We start from the raw sequence: 19,921 nt of genomic DNA on the forward strand, positions 1-19,921 counted from the left end.
TAGAAGTAAAGAATAATGCGCTCACCTCTTTTTTGAAAAAACTATGGTAGGTATATGTAACGTGTTCTGCAGTTTCTTCTGTTCAAAGGAAAACCAAGGGCAGAATTTTCTGCCTGTCGGGCGGGCGGGCCCGACCCAATCTCCGGTGGGTGGGGAGCCGATCCCCGCCAGCGAAGCGGGCCACACCGCCATTTTACGTGGGCGGGCCAATTAAGGCCTACCCAGCAGCGACGCCTGGCGGGAAGCACTATGCGCTTCCTGTGCAGGCGGGGGGATTCTCTAAAGTGAGAGTGTGCTCTTTCGTGTGCATGCGCATGAAAAAGCGCACATCTCCCTGAGGCTAAGTGCAGCCTCAGGGAGATCGCTTCCACTTTGGAAAATATTAAAAATAGAAAGAAAAAAATTCCCTAACATGTCCCCGCAAGTGACAATGTCATATGAGATGGGACATGTTTATAATTTACATCATAACTTTATTAAAATTTTAAAAACCGTGCATAAAACCTCATCCCGCTGCTAGATGAGGTTTCATGTTTTCTCCATTTGCCGCCGGGGCTCCTGGCCTGCCCGCCAATCTTAAGGTTGGACGGGCAGGTCCTTTAATTGTTTAAATGATCCTGTCAATGGCCTCAACTGGCCAATGACAGGTTGGCGGGCCCGTAGCTAATTTTGCTGCACCCCCGCCTTCCTGAAAATTAAATGGGGTGGGATGACCTCAGGGGTTCCGCCCGATGTCATCCCACGTCATTTTACGTGTTGGCGAGCGGGCCCCGCCCCCTGCTCGCCGACGGCAAAATTCTGCCCCAAATGTTTCTTAAGAGCAAATGCATTTTTGTAGGTGGAACTTTTTATTTGTAAATGAGTTAAATGCAGGCCTGTCACTATTAGTAATCTTTTTAAATTTGGGGTATTATATGGCTGTCATTCTCAGAACACCCTCATTTTCTATATAATGTCTTCAATCTTCTCTCTGTAATGGAAAAAGGCCATATCCTGAGCAGCTCGGTCTCACGGAAGGGCTCTGTTGCTAACATCATTGGCAAGAACATTGTTATATATCTCTTTCAGATGTTGTCTAGTCTTGTAATAACGTGAAATATCCTTTCTTGGAAAAAAATATTTTTCAACCCCTAATCTCCTTCTGTCTCACTATGTTGAATAATCCATTTTAAAAAAGGAAACATTTCACTTTTTTGTTAGAGCTTGGGTTCTGCTTTATAACATCTGCCTTCAGAAATTTTACCAAAAAACAATTTACATTGTGGAAGAATAGATGTGTGCATGCTGAAAAGTGAAAGACTTTTGTTACTTAGAGTTCAGATCCCCCACCGCCTCCCCCCACCCCCCAACCCTGGCTGCCAGTAAAGTTTTGTTCTCATCAGGTGAGTGGAGTTGGTGCCAAACGTCTAACATTCTCCAGCACTAAGTGTCAACCTCCCTGGTCAGGTGCAGCATAAAACGAATGCTGTTTCCATCTTCAGGATAGCTGGCATGACATCTCGAAATGTTCCGAGTATGTAACATTGGCATGGTGCATTCCTTTTTTCACCTGTAGACCAGATGCCGTATAAGTCTATTGTTTGTGACTTAAAGAGGGGATTAGAAGCGATTTTGAATTCCCACAAAAATGATGATAAACTTCCATAGGGAATGAATAAATTGAAGACAGTCATTTGGAGCTGTTCTTTATAGTAAGACAGAAGGGAAATAAATCTCTTTAAATGGAGCAGTGCCTTTATGATTTTTTTCCCTCTCTGGATTTTCCTGACAATACAGGGTATGTGAATGTTAACTAACTTCTCTAAACTTAGCCATAATTTGAACCTGGATTTGGTGGTCAAGGATAGTGAGGTGATATGGATTAATATTTTAATATGAAATAATTATTTGCACTAAAAGTTTTTTAAAAAGCTTCAAATAACTTATAAATGTAAAAATTATGATAATCTAATAAAATGTACCATGTATAGAATATCCTTAATTTTGTGACTGTTAATTATATTCAGCATCAGAGATTTCATTATAAGTGGAATCATGCCATTCTTTATGGTGAGAAAAATTGTTTGTAATCTTTACGTGTTGTATTCCAATACTTAATGGGCCAGAATTTATGGGAACAGGCCATTTTGCAGCATGCCTGGGAATTAAACTTATTTGTGCATGTTTCTGTTCCATAATATTTTGCTGGAAGCTGATGACAGTGCAGCAAGGGCAATATGGCATCCAGGACCTTGGTGAACAACAGGACAAATGATCTATCTCCTTGACCAATGAGATTTAAAAATTGAAATAAACAGAGGAAGGGGTGAGAAGGAATGTAATTTAAAATGGATGAATTCAATATACAGATGTCATGACAGCAGACCCCAGCCCTGAATTACTTATGGGCATATTGAACTTATTAAAGCAGGATATGTGTTTTTAAAAAAAGATATACAAGCAAAAAGCTGGCTGAGAATGTAAAGTAACCCGCTTGCTGAAAAATTCTCATGTGGATTATACTTGACTGACGAGTTCAGAGAGAACATGGAATGTCGCATCTAAAAAGGTGTCAAGGCCTACTTCAGACAGAGGCGCTTAAAAGGAAGAAATGCATGCAAAAGACTGAACTTTGTCTCCGCAACCACGGGAGATTAATGGAGATTGATTACCACATCTCAGCAGAAACCATCTCATGTTGAGATATATCTTAGAGTGTGGAAAATGTCTGAGTTGAAAGAAAGCAGATTCTGGGTGAGGGACATGTTTGTTTTTTCCCTTCCAGGAATACACAAGGGAATGGGTTCAAAAGACAGCTGCAAACCTGATCTGTGAGTTCTAGCTCTGGGTGCTAGTGAGAACTGCAGCAGAAGAACATCAAATAGGCATCCCTGCAGCTTGCAGGTAAACGTCACCTCTCTCTCTGGCTGGAGGCAAGTCAGCAAACCCATAGACAAAAAGGAAATAGGACAACTCCTTCAGCTAACCTGCAGAAACAAGTGTTTCCAAACAAACTGCTCAACTGCCAAAGTCAGCTCTGCCAGAATCACCCAATTTAACGCAATGTTTTGCCATCTACTCCTCATGAACAAGCCAAAGACTGATTTTTATATCTTTTTAACTTTTATTTTGAACTCAACTTCTCATTTTGGATCTCTGTGTATATGTGTTGTGTTTTTATTATTATTATTCTCAGGTTTTAATAACTGATAAATTTACTCTTTCTTTGGCTCAAGAAAGCCTGGTTAATTTGGCTCCTTTTAAAACATAAATACATTTGGACTGGGAAAAGCTTTCCATGAGAGAATGGATCCCTTTTAAATTAACCTTGTTGCGACCAACCAAGGGGTTGAATAAAGAGGGGGAGCCAGCTCATTCCTCCTCACCCAGGAGCATAACAAAATTGGGGTCCTGTTTGGGAAGTTAACAATTTGGGGTATCTCTTTTGGGACCATAACAAATTGGGAGACCTCGCCTGGGGATCGGTCGTAACAATAGAAAAGAAAAATAAAGGGGAACAATTAGATTAAAAGAGAAATAAGAGACAGAAGGGAAGACATTTTTATAAATTAAAAAAAATAATATTTTAAAATGTAAAACATTTCACAATTTGAATGAATGAGACTCTGCACTTATTGTTCATTTTCTGGGCAAGAGAGGTTGATTGGGAGTCATTAAAAGTGATCACATGATTAAAAGGGTACTTAAACTGTTAATTCTAAGACTTGACCACCTGTGGTGAGATTAATGGGTAACTAAAATAAAAATGCAAAAGCTTCATGAAAATCATGGGAAGGTTAAACACGAGAAAACAATTTTCACGAAACTAACGATGGGGCAGATCGGCCAGAAACTTGTGGTGATTTGCGATTCATTGGGTATTTCTTTATTGCTACAAGTTGCTGGCCAATTTTTGCATAAGTAATGTGTGCCGTTCAGCTACTGTTATTATTTTCAGCAGAATTGACCCCACCAATTATGTTTCAGTGCAAAACTTTCTGTGATATATTTATTTCAATAATTGTGATCTTTTGCAGATGGTGTTCAACTGTGAGTAATTGTACTGGAGTTTGTGTGGTGGTGACTGTGATTGATGTTGCTCACGTGGGTATGAACAGTTATGTGCGATAGGCAAGTATGGGTATTGTGTCTTTGAAGCCATAGTTGTCAACTTCAAATTTCAAAGTTCTTTGAACCATGGTTAGTTATGGGATGCTGCTTCCAAATTTCTAGACCTGCAATGTTTGGACTTTATATTTGAAACACCTGCTGTGGTCAGTGGGGACAGGACTCCAGAACTGTAGCAGAACTGAACAGTTTTGTTACAGAGGCGCTATCAGATTGTTGCAGTAAGTAAAAATGAGGGTAAACACAAAGGAGAGTGAGAAAGAGGAAATGGAGGGAAAAATTGAATGAAAACTGAAATACAGAAATTAGCCCTATTAGCGTGAACTAAAATAATATGGACAAAGCGTTACGTTTACTGGTATGAGAGACCAGAAAGAGGCAAAAGTTAAAATGGAACATGCAAATAATTTTATAAAGATTATTCCATAAAGAGACAGGAGGAGCAAGAAAACACAGGATGTGAGGCTTGCTTATTTGTAAAACATATTGCGGATGAACTGCAACAGACATGGAAATTAGATCCGCAGACTATGCTATTGAGAAGGCAGTATCAGTACAGTGTTGACAGGTCTGCTGGCAAGTAATTAAATTAGGTATTCTAATTAGTGGCGAAGTTAGTCAGACCAGTTCCATGGATCAATCTGTTACCCTAATGACGTCACAGGCTAAAGGGCAGGCATAACAAACAATCCTGCTGAATCCATCAGCCAGTCAGGACAACCCTATTTCTCAGTTCAAACGTGTCTTTGCAAAGAGACACTAAGGATCGGATCATATCATCATGGGGGCTGTTTGTTTTGCATGGCACTTTTGTTTGTTTTTCCTCTTGTTAAACACTCGTGAAAGCTCTGCAAGTGCTGGAATTCTAGGTAGGTTTGCAGTCACTAGTGTGAAATTCCTGCTTCGCTTCACCCCTCCTTAACACGGAAAGAGCTGCATTTGGTTTTGTCTTTTCTGTGAATGAAGATAATTCTTGCTCCAATATCAGAGTTAAAATGTTGTTTTTATATTTTTGTTTCTCATTTCATTTACATTCTTTATTTAAAAATGTGAATACATTCCTTGATAGGCTGCTTTACAAGACTTGGCAATTTTAAGAATCTAATTGTTGAGATATTTTGTCAAGTTGTGTGTTTGTTTAAAAATACTTTTGCGGTCGCCTTGAGCAAATTAAATTTGACCGAGGCATTGCTGTAGTAAAGATTTGCTGGAATAATATCCTGCAAAGTAAAAATTGTATGAGATGAATAGAAGTATTTTAATACTGCTGTTTGCAAAATGCCGTCATATTTTCTAATTTGTGCTTTTAAAACAAGTACAATGTTTGAAGTTATCAGAATACATTGCTGGTGTGTTGCATTGAGTAATGTAAAATTTGAGAAACTACTGAGGACTGTTGTGTTATATGTGAAGTTTTATCTTTAGATATGGCTTATGTGATATATAAAGAGGTTAATGATGTCCTTAAAGAATTTACATTTGTAACTGCAGTATTTTAGTTAGATTTGTGTCAGACTAGATGGTCATTTGGTAAATTCTAATGGATACTTAAAACACATTTTAGGTCCGATCATAGCCATTAACTTGGTGAGTTATTGGTTTACGTTGTTTCTTTTTGCCTCCTGACATAATTTTAATTGCAAGTTTTACAAAATGCTGTGAGCTCCTCAGACTAATGGCTTGCAGTACTTTTACGATGCCTTCTACAGGGACAGTCTTTCTATTCAGTCTTTCGCTGGTTATTGGAGATGGCATTTTGTTTTGGGTTTGTGTTTTACTGTGAATTGCTTGGCCTTTTAGTGAATTTGTTTATCAGATTGAAACGCACGTCCCTAATTAATCATTTTTTTAATGCCTGACATTTTGAAACGCATTGCTTTTTTATGGTCTGACTTTGTGTGTTGTTTAGAAGCAATTACTCAGGACATTTTGTGACCTCATTGAGATTGTCTTTCTTAATGGATTTCCAGCTCTGTTAACCTTGTTTTATACTTTCGATGTGAATCATAAACAGCTCACAAGTGTGTTTTTTCACATTCGCGTGCAAACAAAAGATTTTGCATTATTGAATCAAAATGTGGAACTGACATGTAATTACTCTTTTCCATGGAGCTTGTCCCAGCTTCTGCTTTGTTATTCTGTAACTCCCTGTTTGTTTTATAGATATTGATGAGTGTACAGAAGGAACTGATGACTGTCACATCGATGCGATCTGTCAGAATACATATATGTTGTATAAATGCACATGCAAACCAGGCTATAAAGGCGATGGAAAGAAATGTGAAGGTGATCATAACCTGCTTTTGCAGTATTTCATTACTGAAGCAAATTGGGGAAAATGTTTCCTTAATCAGGCAAGCTATAATCTGCAAAATAAGTTTCTTTATAAGAGTGTATTTCTTTGTTTTACAGTGTAAAGAGAATGTGAATATTTCTAAGTGTCATTCAAGCTTAAAAATGATTTAGTTTTTTATGGTTACAGTGTGCTAAATAAAGAACAATATTCTGTTTCGAACAGCAGTCTTGTCATTTCACGGAAACTGCCATTCACTTTTAATACTAAAATAATAACACATTTAACTGTTTTCTATGCCGAATTCCATAGTATATTAGCTGCAACTTAAAAAAAAATTAACTCTTTGAGCATTGAATAGGTCTGATCATTTTTAAAATACATGCCCAGCTTTTGCTGTATTGAATACATAACTGATCTGAGGCTCCGGGCAGTTCATGCTATATCCTCTAAAATGACAAAATGAATGTGACTGACTCCTGCTGTGATATAGTTCCAGGGCACTAAAACCCCCTCCACTCCTCACTTAAGGGGCCACTCTTGATGTGTGAATCTAGATAACGAATGTTGGTGTGCTCTTTGACCACAAGGGATTGTGGCATCGAAGACGGAAATGGTCCTGCCTTTACCCTGTGTATGAGCCTCTTCCCAGCAAGAGTCACTGATTAGCAATCAAAAGCTGTGACTGTTTTCCCCAAATCCAGAGACAGTGAAATCAATCGTGGCATTGCGGCTATTCCCATTGAAAGCAACTTACTCAACACAGGCCAGAAATCAGATTTGGTACCTTTCTGGTCCATGTGGCTTGGTTACCACACTGCATAGTGTGTTTACATGCTAAGCCACTGAGGTTGGTCGCTGCTGGTTTAAGTTATTTTGTGACATTAGTGAATTGTACATAGTTTGGCCTCAAAGATTAAGATTTAGCTGTTGCTTAGGAGATGATACTTGTTTGCACAAGTCTTCATAGTAATTTAAGCTGAAATATGGAAAGCTGAAGGTAATGTAGCCATAAAGGAGTTCTGCAAAATAACCGCAATATTTTCTAATTTGGATAAGAAAAATCATACATTTAGGATGTACCAAAAAAATTTAGAGAATGCCTTAAGCACACTTATATATATTTACATGCTTTGTGATATTGCAAAGCCAGACTCTAACATGAATGTGTGAGATTATTGTCAGTTCATAACAGCTTAACTAGGTAGCCAGAAAAGCTGATGTTTAAAGTTGATGCAGCATTAGTGCATATAAGAAATTTAGGAAATAGGATTCATGTGACTACATTTTTGGAGTCATTTTTGCACTCTCAATGCATATTAATAAGCCCTCAGTTGATACGTGCAACACACAATGTGCAACTGATTCAGGGGCCAAGAAAGTCAATGGTTCTCTTTTTAGTCTGATCTGATCTCAGTTGCATTGGTAGTATTGATTCTACACCTGACATAGGATCCTTGGGCTAGAAAAGGACAATATTATTTAGGATTCTATCTCATGATGAGAATTACATAGAAATTTACAGTACAGAAACAAATAGTTTGGCTCAACATATCTATGTCAGTGTTATGGTCCACACATGCTTCCTCTCACCTTTCTTTACAGTGCTGTATCAGAACATCTGTCTCTTCAGTTCATCTTCTGTAAAAGACAGATGAATTCATGTGGCAGCCTGTTGTATTCCAGGTGCTGGAATACAGATTATGGGTTTTCTGTTACAATACCTGGGCTATGCATTCACTTATTTAGATATTTGTCAAAATAAAAAGTACTGTAGGATGCGACATTGATTGGTACCTTCTGAAAGTGTGCATATGAAGATCTCAAATGATTGGTTTCACTGTGATTACCTTGCCCTTCTAACAAATAGCCTCTTGGCAATCAGTGTGTTGACTCATGCAGGAAGAATCCCTCAGCTGTATTGGGGAGAAGTGGGTTGGTCATACCCCAATATGGGTCAGGATATTCAGAGAAAAAGGTTGAGAGGTGAAATTTGGGGAGAAAATTGAAGGAAAGAAATACAACTTTCCAATGGGGAATGTATAAACACCTTCCAATCTCAAAACTTCCTTTACCAAGCAAGAATTATTCTTTGACCTCAGGCTGTGTTACTTGCACTATTTCCAATCTATAGTCTTAAGCGGACTATGGCAGCTTAGCAATAGTATCATGAATTGAATGTTACATGCTGCAGTGTAATATTCCAATCAATAAAAAACTACTTATGAGCAACACCATGGGACATTGACTAGTTTAATACTTTAAAGGCATAATTCCTTTTGGCTTACTCAATTTTGTGCCTTTTTGCTGTAGTAGGATAGATAGCATGTTCCCAAGATTGTAACCTTGAAGTGATACTTGATTTTATTTTCCTGAATGCTGTGGGATTTTGTAGACTCAGCACGTTTCTATATCTCTGCATGTTGTGCATCTGTAGGGCATCATACCTGAAAAGTGAATGCTACATTTTAAACTATTATAACTTAAATGTGTCTGTGGAGCACAAAGATCATGTTGATTGACCAAGTAATGACTAGCTGTTGTCTGTTAAATGAACATTGTTGATTGGTACCTTTTCCCTACCCAATAGCAGATTAGTTAACTAGCAAAGCACCCATAAGAAAACTGACCAATCAAATCAATGAAGATCTTTTTCAAAGTGAATTTGCCCTTCATGTTGCGCTCTGATCCATTGTGTTATATACAGCTAAGAATATCTATTCTATAAATGTAATTCTTTAAAAAAATTTAAAAACTTACTGATTGGCTAAAAAATCTTGTACCTACTGTCTTCTATATTGCAAACCTATCTCTTTGAGGGTTTAAACTTGAGTTCTGCTTTATGAGCTAATAGACTTTTCTCCTATTTATTTCCAAGGGTCTGGTACATGTCCTAACTCAGTGATCCTCAATACTTCTGGGATCTCTTTGGACCATCAGTGCCCCTCTCTGTCACATTAGGTAGAGAGAGGCTTGGGCCCAGTTTTTCATAGCATTGTTAGCCCGGTGTAATTCAGACTACCGCCCTCATGAATTTGACCCCAGCTGTTGGCTCCTCAGTGGACAATGCCCTGGGAGATACAGTAGTAAAATATAAGAATTTTGACTCCCAAACAAAGGGTGGAATTTTACGGCAAGGGTGGGGCTGTAAAATGCGGTGAGTCATTCAAAAGTCCATTGACTTCGGACAGTAAAATCCCAACGGCATAAAATTCCTCCCAAAGTACAAATCTTTAAAGTGAAGCAAATCTTAATGGACGTAATTGTCATCAAAACTACGAATTGAAATGAAATGTCACACCTTAAACATTTTTTAATAGACTTCTTACTTTTTGATACTCTAAATGTTCAGCTTTACCTCAGTTCATCTAATTTTGTGCTGCTATATGGCTTTCTTGCCTTTCTGTGCTTGTTTAACTAAAATGTAATTAAAGAGTGTTTCTTCAGTGTTTGTTGTACAAATAGGTCACTGAGAATCCAGGAGGGAAATTAGTGTCCAATTGTTTGTTTACTCTTTTTAAGAAAGTGAAAAGAGTTGCTAATAATGAGGTTATTGATTATTTTCTAGCGGTGACGTATTTATTGGCACATAAAGGATCAAGGCATCTTCATGAAAAATAAACTAGCTTGTTAGAGAAAATCAGAATGTAGCCTTCATTATTGACAATTAAGTGTAACAATGGGACGGGATGGGTAGATTTTCAACTGCTGGGCATCTGTTGCCTGCCTGAAAACAGGTGACCAGCAGAAGAAATTCTGGTGGGGACCTTTGACTCTCATTTGTCGATCAAATTCAATTTTCATCAGGCTTTTAAATAGATGCTTGGCACATCCACTCAAAACAGGTGAGGGGCTATTTAAATGTGCAAATTGGGGTCTTCTGCCTGCTGGCTGTTCATGAGGAAATGGGATGAGCATGCAAAGTGTATTATCCTCAGTATTTCTGAGCGTTGAGAGGCCTGGCTAATGGTCCTTCAAGAAAGAGTTGAAGGCCACTCAAAAAAGGTAAGATTTTGCTTTTGAAAAGAGTTTTGTGGGGTCAGGACAAACATATATGTTTCTCCTGATTCCACAACAATCTCTAGCCTGCTGCTAGAATGCCCTAAAACCCTTCTCCCCCTTCAACCTCCCCACCCCACTCTGCCAACAGCTGGCAGTGTGCAACTGCCATCTGATATACTCTACACCAAACTGGTGAGCTTTTGTTGAGCAATAGTTTGACACCAATAATTCACTGGTAAAACTTCAAGGCACAAACCTTAAAATTACAAGCCTTAGTTAAGGTGACAATGATAGAATTAATCTCCAGCTTTCGAACTTTTGGTGACACACTCTTGGTCACTTCTGGGGCATTTGTTCTCAAAAATACTCAATAATCATGCATTATAATATTGTAGTTATAGAATGTAACTATATTTCATGGAATGAGACTGTTGAGAATACATTTTTTGGATTAGTTCTCATTAGCTTTGTTTAGGGCACTGTATGTCATCAGTGTTGTAGTAATTTTTCAATTTAAAAATTATGCTTTTGCTATTTTTGTGCAATTTTTTTGCAATGACCATGTAAATTAATTTCGTGATAAAAGGACAAATTATTTTCACCATATGATTTGTGGCCAAAATATGAATTGATTCATCTTGCACTGTTAATTACTGTCTTTTAAGCTCTTGCTAGATTGCATGCTCATTAAATGAAGAGAATGTTAGCCTTTTAGTTTTAAAAATGGATTTTTAAGTTTCTTGGCATCAACAAGATACATTGTTATTCTATTAAATGTATATAATCTTATAAATGAGGAGCAAGTGGAGGAGCAGATAAAATACTCATCTCTTGCCTGAAATATGTTTCCATTGTAACTTGTTTAACACAGAAGCTTGTTTAGAAGCATCACATTCCCAAATGCTCAGTGCCTACTTATTAAGTGGTAATTTTTTAAAAATGAGAATTAATGGGGCTATGAGTTTCTAAGTGAGATTAATATGGCTTTAAGTATCTTTGTAAGGATTTGCAATTTTTGGCTGTGCTAGTGTCTCTTTTTAACAGAAACCATCCATCATTCTGTTTTGTGTTCTATTCCTTAGACATTGATGAATGTGATAATGAATACAATGGAGGCTGCGTACATGAATGCATTAACATTCCAGGAAACTATCGTTGCACTTGCTATGATGGATTCATGTTGGCGCATGATGGACACAATTGTTTGGGTAAGTAGAATTATTGCAGTTTATTTGATATATAGAGAAAATAAAAATAAGTGTGGAAATGTAAAATGAAAATTGTATAGCTAAATATCTCAATGTTCAAATTATATAGCAATGTAAATTATATAAACATATAGCATCATTTGAAGTTAGTTTCTGTTTTCTGCACAAGATTTATATCTAATATATATGAGTAATTAAAAATAAAATGAACAAATGAATTCTCCTAAGCAAAATACTGGGTTAAATATACTAGCATCATTTTAAAAAATCTGTTTATGCACGAGTAAAAATCAAATAATAGTTTTGTTTATTTTTCTAAGTGACATTTTAAAATGAAAGTCCTTTTAAATTGCTTGAGACATTGGTGCTGAATTCAGTGAAAGGACTTTGGGATCAAATAAACACTGATGCACTTATTGAAGCACCAGATTTAGATCATTCTTTTGGAATTTAGTTGTTGGAGAAAAGTTCTAAGACCACAACTGCATTTAGTTTTCAATTGGAATGTGAAATTCTAGAGAGTGTACTGAACTGCCTGGCAACCTGCAGAAACACAATGGTCTCTTTTGCTCCATCATCTCTTGTGAAGAATACTTTCAAACGAGTTTGTATTGTCCACTATTTCTGTTAACTTAAACAGATCTTCAAAGCTAAAGGTTTGGCTTTGTTTCAAGAGGAAAAAAGCAAAGTTTTTTTTCATTATCATTTCTTAAGATGCACTTTATAAATAGTCTTTCAATGCCCATGCATCTAAAAGAGTGAGTATTCAGCCTTTAATCTACTGAAAGAAATGGAAATCATTCATCCAAGTTGTATTTTTAGCAATTTATGCTCTTTAAACATGAAACATAAAGAATGAGTTCTGTTAAGATAATTTTGGGTTGGTCATGCTTTCTCTTAAACAGAATTATTGCTAAGTGGTATGAAAATGTTGCATATGATATGTTTAATAAAATATCATCTGTTTTTCATTACATTAAATGAGGCATGAAGATTGGTATAAGGCAGAAAGGTCTCCCTGGTTCACTTGAGGAGGTTCTGTGTCTTATTTAGAATTAACTCCTGACCCAATAGATATAATGTTAAGAATGAAGTGACAGTTTACTGATGACTGGCTTTGAGCCTATTCCACTGCTACCATATAGCACTGAACTGGGTCACATCAGAGTACATAAATATGCCTGCATCATTTCAAGGGAATAAAAGGAATATTGGGCTCAGGAAAGTGTGTTTCCTATTTGATTCAGGCAAATGCCTAAAACATGTCTGGCTATACAAAGAGTTAGACAACCAGAACTTTAATTGTACAAAGTTAAATTTAATGGTAAATTTGTTTGTTTCAATTTTCTCCCCTTCTCCTTTGCCGTTTCAAGCTCCCTCCTATCTCTGTACTATTCTTTAGCCAAAACGACAAGATGGTCTAGACAGTTGACTTCTCTCTGACCACATTCAATTAATTCAGGAAGACAGGACTGTTTAGTTTGCAGATTTCTTCCATAGTCACAGACACACTGTATCATCTGATGAAACTGTACTGGGCATATTCAGATAAATCTATCCCGACTTGTTTCATAAAATAAAAACTCACTTCCAATCTTTCAAAATGCTGGTCAAGGTGAATTCCTGGGAAGTGAGCCTGAGTAGATGAGAGGGAGGGAAGAGTGCAGGCAGGTTAACTTTGGCCGGTTTTCTGCCTACTGTTATAGTTTGGGAGTGGTTGAAACTTTAAAATGATTATCTTCCTGGTGGTGCTGAAAGTGAGCAAAAGTCAAAAACTTGTTACTTTTTGTGTAGCATCATCTATTTCTTTAGTTGTTGGAGTGATCAAAAAGTGTGATGTTGCAATTTTTAAACTTCTAAATGTGTCTCAATTCTTTATATACCTATGGAGCAGATTGTTTTTGATATTCGTGCATCTATATATAAAAAAATAGCATGAACACAGAGAGGCATATTTTCTCCCTTTCATTCATTTTAACAAAAATGTTGACATGGTTTGACATAGGAGCATCATGGCCCAAATCTTCCGATCCCTGCTTTCCTGGAACCCCTGGTTCCAACCCTGATCTGACAAAAAAAAAACCCACTTACCCACCTGATTTTTCTGGGAATTCTTCCAATGGAGGATCCACCCAAACTCACTCATCACAGGAAATCTCAGAGACACGAGCGAAGGGATTCCGCGCAGAAACCACATCACCATTTTACGGCACTAGCTGCTGTATTCTGATAAGTAAAGTTTAAATGCCCCAAATCATTTTTGAAGGGTAGGTGAGGTAAGTCAGAAAGGGGGTCAGGTGGGTGAGGTAAGTGGGAAAGGAGGTTGGGTTGGTGAGGTAAGTGGGTAAGGGTGTCGGGGGGGGGTGAGGTGGCAGCTGGATAGGGTGGTGAGGTTGGGTCAGGTCAGGCCAGCAGGGGGAATTGGGTGGTTGGAGCTAGTCTGGTCTGCCCGGGGGTGGTGGGGGGGGGTGTGGTTGAGGGTGGCGGTGGAGGGGGTGGGGGGGGTGGTGTTGGAGGAGAGAAGGTAAATGGGTAAGGGGGCAGGTTGGGTGATGTGAGTGGTTATGGGGGTAGGTTGGGTGAGGTAAGTGGATGAGGGCGAGGTAAGTAGGTAAGGGGGTCAGGTGGGTGAGGTAAGTGGCTAAGGGGGCAGGGTGGCAGGTGGATGAAGTGGAAGCTCAATAGGGTGCTGAGGTTGGGTCAGGTCGGGTCAGCGGAGGAGGAAGGTTGGGTGGGTGAGGCTAGTCAGGTCAGGTCGGGGGTTTGGTTGTTAGGGAAGAGATGGTAAATGGGTAAGGGGGTAGGTTGAATGAGGTGAGTGGGTAAAGAGGTAGGGTAAGTGAGGTAAGTGGGTGGGTGAGGTAAGTGGCTAAGGGGGAAGGGTGGGTGAGGTAAGTGGGTAGGGTAGGTGAGGTAAGTGGGTGGGTGAGGTAAATGGCTAAGGGGCAGGGTGGGTGAGGTAAGTGGGTAATGGGGTTGAGTGGATGAGGTAAGTGGGTAACAGGGTAGGGTGGCAGGTGGGTGAGGTGGCAGTTAGGTAAGGTGATGAGATTGGGTCAAGGGAGTTGGGTGGCGGGGCTAGTGAGGTGAGGTTATTGGGGAGTCAGGGGGGAAAGTAGTGTAGGGTTGAGAGGGCAGTCGGGTGGTTCATGGGGATAACTGGGGGGTTAGGGGAGTAGTCGAGGGTGTTGAGGGGGAGTCCGGGGTCAGTGTGAGTGATTGGGGAGTCAGTTATTTAATTATCCAGGAATTAGACTAGAACTTTTTGTCTTATATTTCCTGGGTAACATTCATCTGAACCATCCAAAGTCTCTGACTCTAACTCAGCATTGGACTTGTTTTTCTCGGAGGGTCCTGGAGATCAGGGGAATTGCTCATCAGAAGTTCAAACTTGTGGGCAATTCTCATGGAGATAGTGTGTTGGGGCTTCTGAGGGGTCTGCAGCAGATCATGGTGGGTACATCTGGTCTGCTGCGATCTGGAGACCGGAAGATCTGGGCCCATGTCATGCCTACCTTTTACTAACATGAGTAAATAGAGAAAAATATATATCAGCTGTTCAGAGTATATAGAATTATATTAATCTCAGATTAAGAAGAACCAAGCAGTGCCAGATGTTAGGATCTATTTACTTTTTAATTGAGGGAGCTTTTCATAGAATCATAGAAAGTTTACGACACAGAATGAAGCCACTTGGTCCATTGTGTCTGTGCCAGCCGAAAAACAAGCCACCCAACCTAATCCCACTTTCCAGCATTTGGTCCGTAGTCCTGCAGGCTACAGCACTTGAGATCCAGATGCCTTTGAAATGATTTGAGAGTTTCTGCCTCTACTACCCTTTCAGACATTGAGTTTCAGACCCCCACAACCCTCTGGGTGAAAAGAATTCCACATCTCCCCTCTAATCTTTCTACCAATCACTTTAAATCTATGCCCTCTAGTCACTGACCTCTCTGCTAAAGGCCCTTCCTATCCACTCTATCCAGGCCCCTCACAATTTTCTACGTCTCAGTCAAATCTCCCCTCAGCCTCTTCTGTTCCAAGGAGAACAACCTCAGCCTATCCAATCTTTCCTCTTAGCTGCAACTTTCCAGTCTTGGCAACATCCTCGTAAATCTCCTCTGCACATTCTAATGCAATTACATCCTTTCTGTAATGAAGTGACCAGAACTGTGCACAGTACTCAAGTTATGGTCTAACTAATATTTTTTATAGTTCCAGCATAACCTCCCTGCTCTTATATTCTATACCTCAGCTAATAAAGGAAAGGATTTCATATGTCTTCTTAACTACCCTATCAACCTGTCCTGCTAACTTCAGGGATCTGTTGGCATTCACTCCAAGGTCCCCCACTTCCTCTACACCTCTCAGTATCCTCCCATTTAATGTGTAATCCTTTGCCTTGTTTGACCTCCCCAAATGCATCGCCTCACACTTCTATGGCCTGACTTCCATTTGCCACTTTTCTACCCACCTGACCAGTCCATTGATATCTTCCTGCAGTCTACAGCTATCCTCTTCGTTATCAACCATGCAGCCAGTTTTTGTGTTGACTGAACATTTTTTTATCATTCCCCCTACTTTTATGTCCAAATCATTAATATATACCACTAAAAGCAAGGGACCTAGTACTGAGCCCTGAGAAACCCCACTGGAAACAGTCTTCCAGTCACAAAAACATCCGTCAACATCCCTTTGTTTCCTGCCACTGAGCCAATTTTGTATCCAGCTTGCTACATTCCCCTGGATCCCATGGGCTTTTATTTTTTTTAACCAGTCTGCCATGTGGGGCCTTGCCAAAATCCTTGCTAAAATCCATGCAGACAACATCAATTGCATTACCCTCATCAATCCTCCTTGTTACTTCCTCAAAAAATTCAATCAAATTAGTCAGACACTACCTTCCTTTAACAAATCCATGCTGACTCTCTTTGATTAATCCATGTCTTTCTAAGTGACAGTTTATCCTGTCCCTCAGAATTGATTCCAATAACTTGCCTGCTACTGAGGTAAGACTGACTGGTCTGTAATTATTCAGTTTATCCCTTGCTCCCTTTTTAAACAATGGTACAATGTTAGAAGACCTCCAATCCTCCAGGACCTCACCTGTATCCAGTGAGGATTTTGTTCACATGCTCCACTTAGCTAGTTTGGTGATGAACTTGAACACATGTCAGTGGGAAGCAAGCAGTCACTGGGGGCAATGGGCTGGATTTTCACAAAGTTGCGGAGACTCTGCAGACTTTTAAAAATGACAGCCGAATCTCATTATGCATTCTTGGTTGAGAGCCCAGACATCCATTAGTCTGTTGAAACAGCTACATGCAAGGGAAAACATTGATTGATTGACAACTTTCTCAATTTCTCAATGTTTACTTACACAAGATAAAGAGGTGTCAAGTGCTTACAATTTTTGCTGTTAATACTTTAAAGGGCTGGTTGATTGGCACTTTTACAAGGCTACAGTAAAATGAGTTTTTTGTAAGAAAGTTATGAATTACTGTTTTCTTTCCAGCTTTCTCACATTACATTGTTACTAGGTTTCATTGGTTCTGTACAGCATGTATACTAGGTAAATGGGCATTGAAGTGCCGGAGGCTAGCATGAAGGGTATGAGACAACACTGGGGGTAGGTGGAGGGGCATAGGTGGGCATGGGGGTATGAGGGGCCACTGAGGATAGGTGGATGGGCATGAGTGGGCATGGGGTGTGTGTGGGGCAAGTGAGAGGTATAAGGCGGTGAGGGCTGTTTTCTGTTTTATTATTTTTATTGTAACCAGGGCGAAGTCACAGAGCACCTTGACGCTCAGAAGCCCGCATGGCTGCCGCCACACTGTTTCTAGGGGTGGCGTGCCTGACTCCATTTAGCACCCACCTCATTCTCCCACACCCCGGAACGAAAATCCCGCCTTTACGGGCACTTTCTCCCAAGGCGAATGCGCTGAGTTGGGAAGTTTCCCAACTCTCGCTACCTGCCTCCAGGATTAAAATCCAGCCCAATGTGCTTGACTGCTGAGGCTGATACTGTTACACTAAAGGCAGAATTTTCCTTGCCCACAGACGTTGGGCGTCATGGCGGGCATGAGTGGACAATATGGTGGGAAGGCCAGAAATGAGTTTCATGCCATCATGAAACCAGTTTGCAATCATCCGCTCTGCCCGACAATGGCAGGCCACGTTTCCCACCGTTGAACGTTGGGAACTTCAGTGTATTACATCTGCATATCATTATAAGTTCAGCTCACGATTGTAGGACGGCGTGTTTCACAACAGAATATATAAGGCGTGGAGCTGGCAGGCTGCACTTTGAGGGGAATTTAGAGGTGAGTGCAGAATAACATTGTGCAGCACACGCGAGGGGACCTCAAGGTTGATGCACTGCATTTTCAGGCGATGGCACAAGCAAGTCGCATTTTCCCAGCTGGATGATAGTGCAGTGCTGGGGCAAGGGGTGCACAGTGGTTGAGGTGAGTTGTGGGGGGGTGCAAGGGCTAACTTGTGGGTGATGGTAGTGAACAAGCAGATGTAGGGGGTGGTGGAGGGAAGCGGCCACACATTAGGGAAACCTTATATAAAGTGACCATTCCTCCGCAGCTGAGACAGTTCAGGCGCAGCCACATTGACATGCTTGGAGTCGGGCCTCTAGCTTATCTGCCCACTCAGGCAATACAGAGGCCTGAAATTGCCACCAAATGCTCCAGAGCTCTTCACCCCTTGGGCACAGACTGCAAACTAATGAGCGTTTTAGTGGGCTGCAGAAAAATTGGGCGCCTGCACACATTGTGCAATCTCCTTGCAAAATCTGGCCATGCTACAGTCACTGATGGAGACGCTCACAGCCCCCTGTCATCATTCAGGTTTGGATCAGTCTCCCCCTTGTTTCAAGCTAACAGTGCAGCCTTGCAGTGCGGGTTAAGAGAATGCCTGAGCTGAGCGCACAGCATGCAGTCCAGTGGCCAAAGCTGCTGCCAACTGGTTAGATGGAGTGGGGCGTAAGTTGGTGAGGTTTTGGGCAGCCATGCAATGCACTAAACTCTGGACATCCAAATGGTGGCCAGCACTCTCTGGGATGCGTTAAGGAGCCTTCAGACTTAACCAAGAGAGATTCTAAGAACACCCATGCTAATCCACGCGTCTCTCTCTTTCATCCTGCAGGAGGAGTACATTAGGAGCATGGAGCCTGGTGACCTAGCTGTATGCCTCATGGCTTACAGAGAGTGGAGACGAAGGAGACGGGAGAGATGGAGGTGTCTGGCTGCGCAGAGGGAGGAGCAGCACTCTCAGGAAGAAGGGGAGGCTGGGGCTCCTGCACACGCTGCTGAAGAGCCACAGCAAGCTGTCGCTGGTCAGCGCCTAGTTAGACCCAGGGTGTATAGACGCTGCCTTTCATTCCTGCAGATGACTGAGAACCAGTGCCACCGAAGACTGCGCATGTCCAGGGAACTGGTCGGTCACATTTGCCAGCAGGATTTGGACATGGAGGGCATCCACTTCCAGTGGCCGTGAAAGTGACTGTGACACTCAATTTTTACGCCACTGGCTCCTTTCAGGGCTCCACATGTGATCTCTGTGGGATATCGCAAGCCTCCATGCACAAATGCATCCATGAGGTCATGGACGTCATCTTCACAAGTATTTTGGGCATTTTGCCCAGGACCAGTAAAGCCAGGATGCAAGAGCGCTGGGATTTGCCCAGATCTTGGGTTTCCCACAGGTGCCATCGACTGCACTCACGTGGCACTCAGATCTTAGTGGCAAAAAGCGGCCAACTATGTGGACCACAAGGGCTTTCACATGCTGAATGTTCAGCTGGTGCGCAACCACCAGAAATGCATTCTGCAGATCTACGCACTGTTCCCAGGGACTGTCCATGACCCCTACATTCTCAGTCAGACACAGATCCCTGATGTCTTCTAGGGTCTACAGAGGCTGCAGGGAATGCTCTTCAGGGACAAGGGCTACCTTCAGGGGATATGGCTGATGACACCCGTGTGGCATCTTCAGACTGCAGCAGAGTGAAGCAATAACGAGGCTCATGCTGCAACTCGCACCTTGGTGGAGCAAACCATCGAGATACTGAAAATGAGGTTCCGGTGCCTGGACCAGTCTGGTGGAGACCTGCAATATAGTCCACAGAGGGTGTGATGCGTTGTCATCACCTGCTGTGTCTTTTATAACCTGGTGCTGCAACGGGGAATGGGGCTGGCTGAGGAGGAGATGGAGGAGCTGCACGTCTCCTTCGATGAGGAAGATGTCGATGGGTTGAGGGTGAGGAGGTCCTCGAACGCGAGGATGATGGTATTGAGGCCAT

At 41.0% G+C, this 19,921-nt stretch overlaps 1 protein-coding gene across 1 annotated transcript in view; it reads left to right on the forward strand.

Annotated features, from left to right (window-relative positions):
* The first annotated feature begins 4,888 nt into the window (after positions 1 to 4,888).
* The window catches only part of scube2 (signal peptide, CUB domain, EGF-like 2), a 236,471-nt gene continuing 221,438 nt past the window's right edge, over positions 4,889 to 19,921 (forward strand). The window contains exons 1-3 of the mRNA XM_078547869.1: positions 4,889 to 4,961; positions 6,271 to 6,393; positions 11,485 to 11,610. Coding sequence (XP_078403995.1) covers positions 4,889 to 4,961; positions 6,271 to 6,393; positions 11,485 to 11,610 — 322 coding nt within the window. The remainder of the gene's footprint in view (positions 4,962 to 6,270; positions 6,394 to 11,484; positions 11,611 to 19,921) is intronic.

This window comes from Cetorhinus maximus, chromosome 9 (assembly GCF_964194155.1).
Source record: "Cetorhinus maximus chromosome 9, sCetMax3.hap1.1, whole genome shotgun sequence".
Lineage (NCBI taxonomy): Eukaryota > Metazoa > Chordata > Chondrichthyes > Lamniformes > Cetorhinidae > Cetorhinus > Cetorhinus maximus.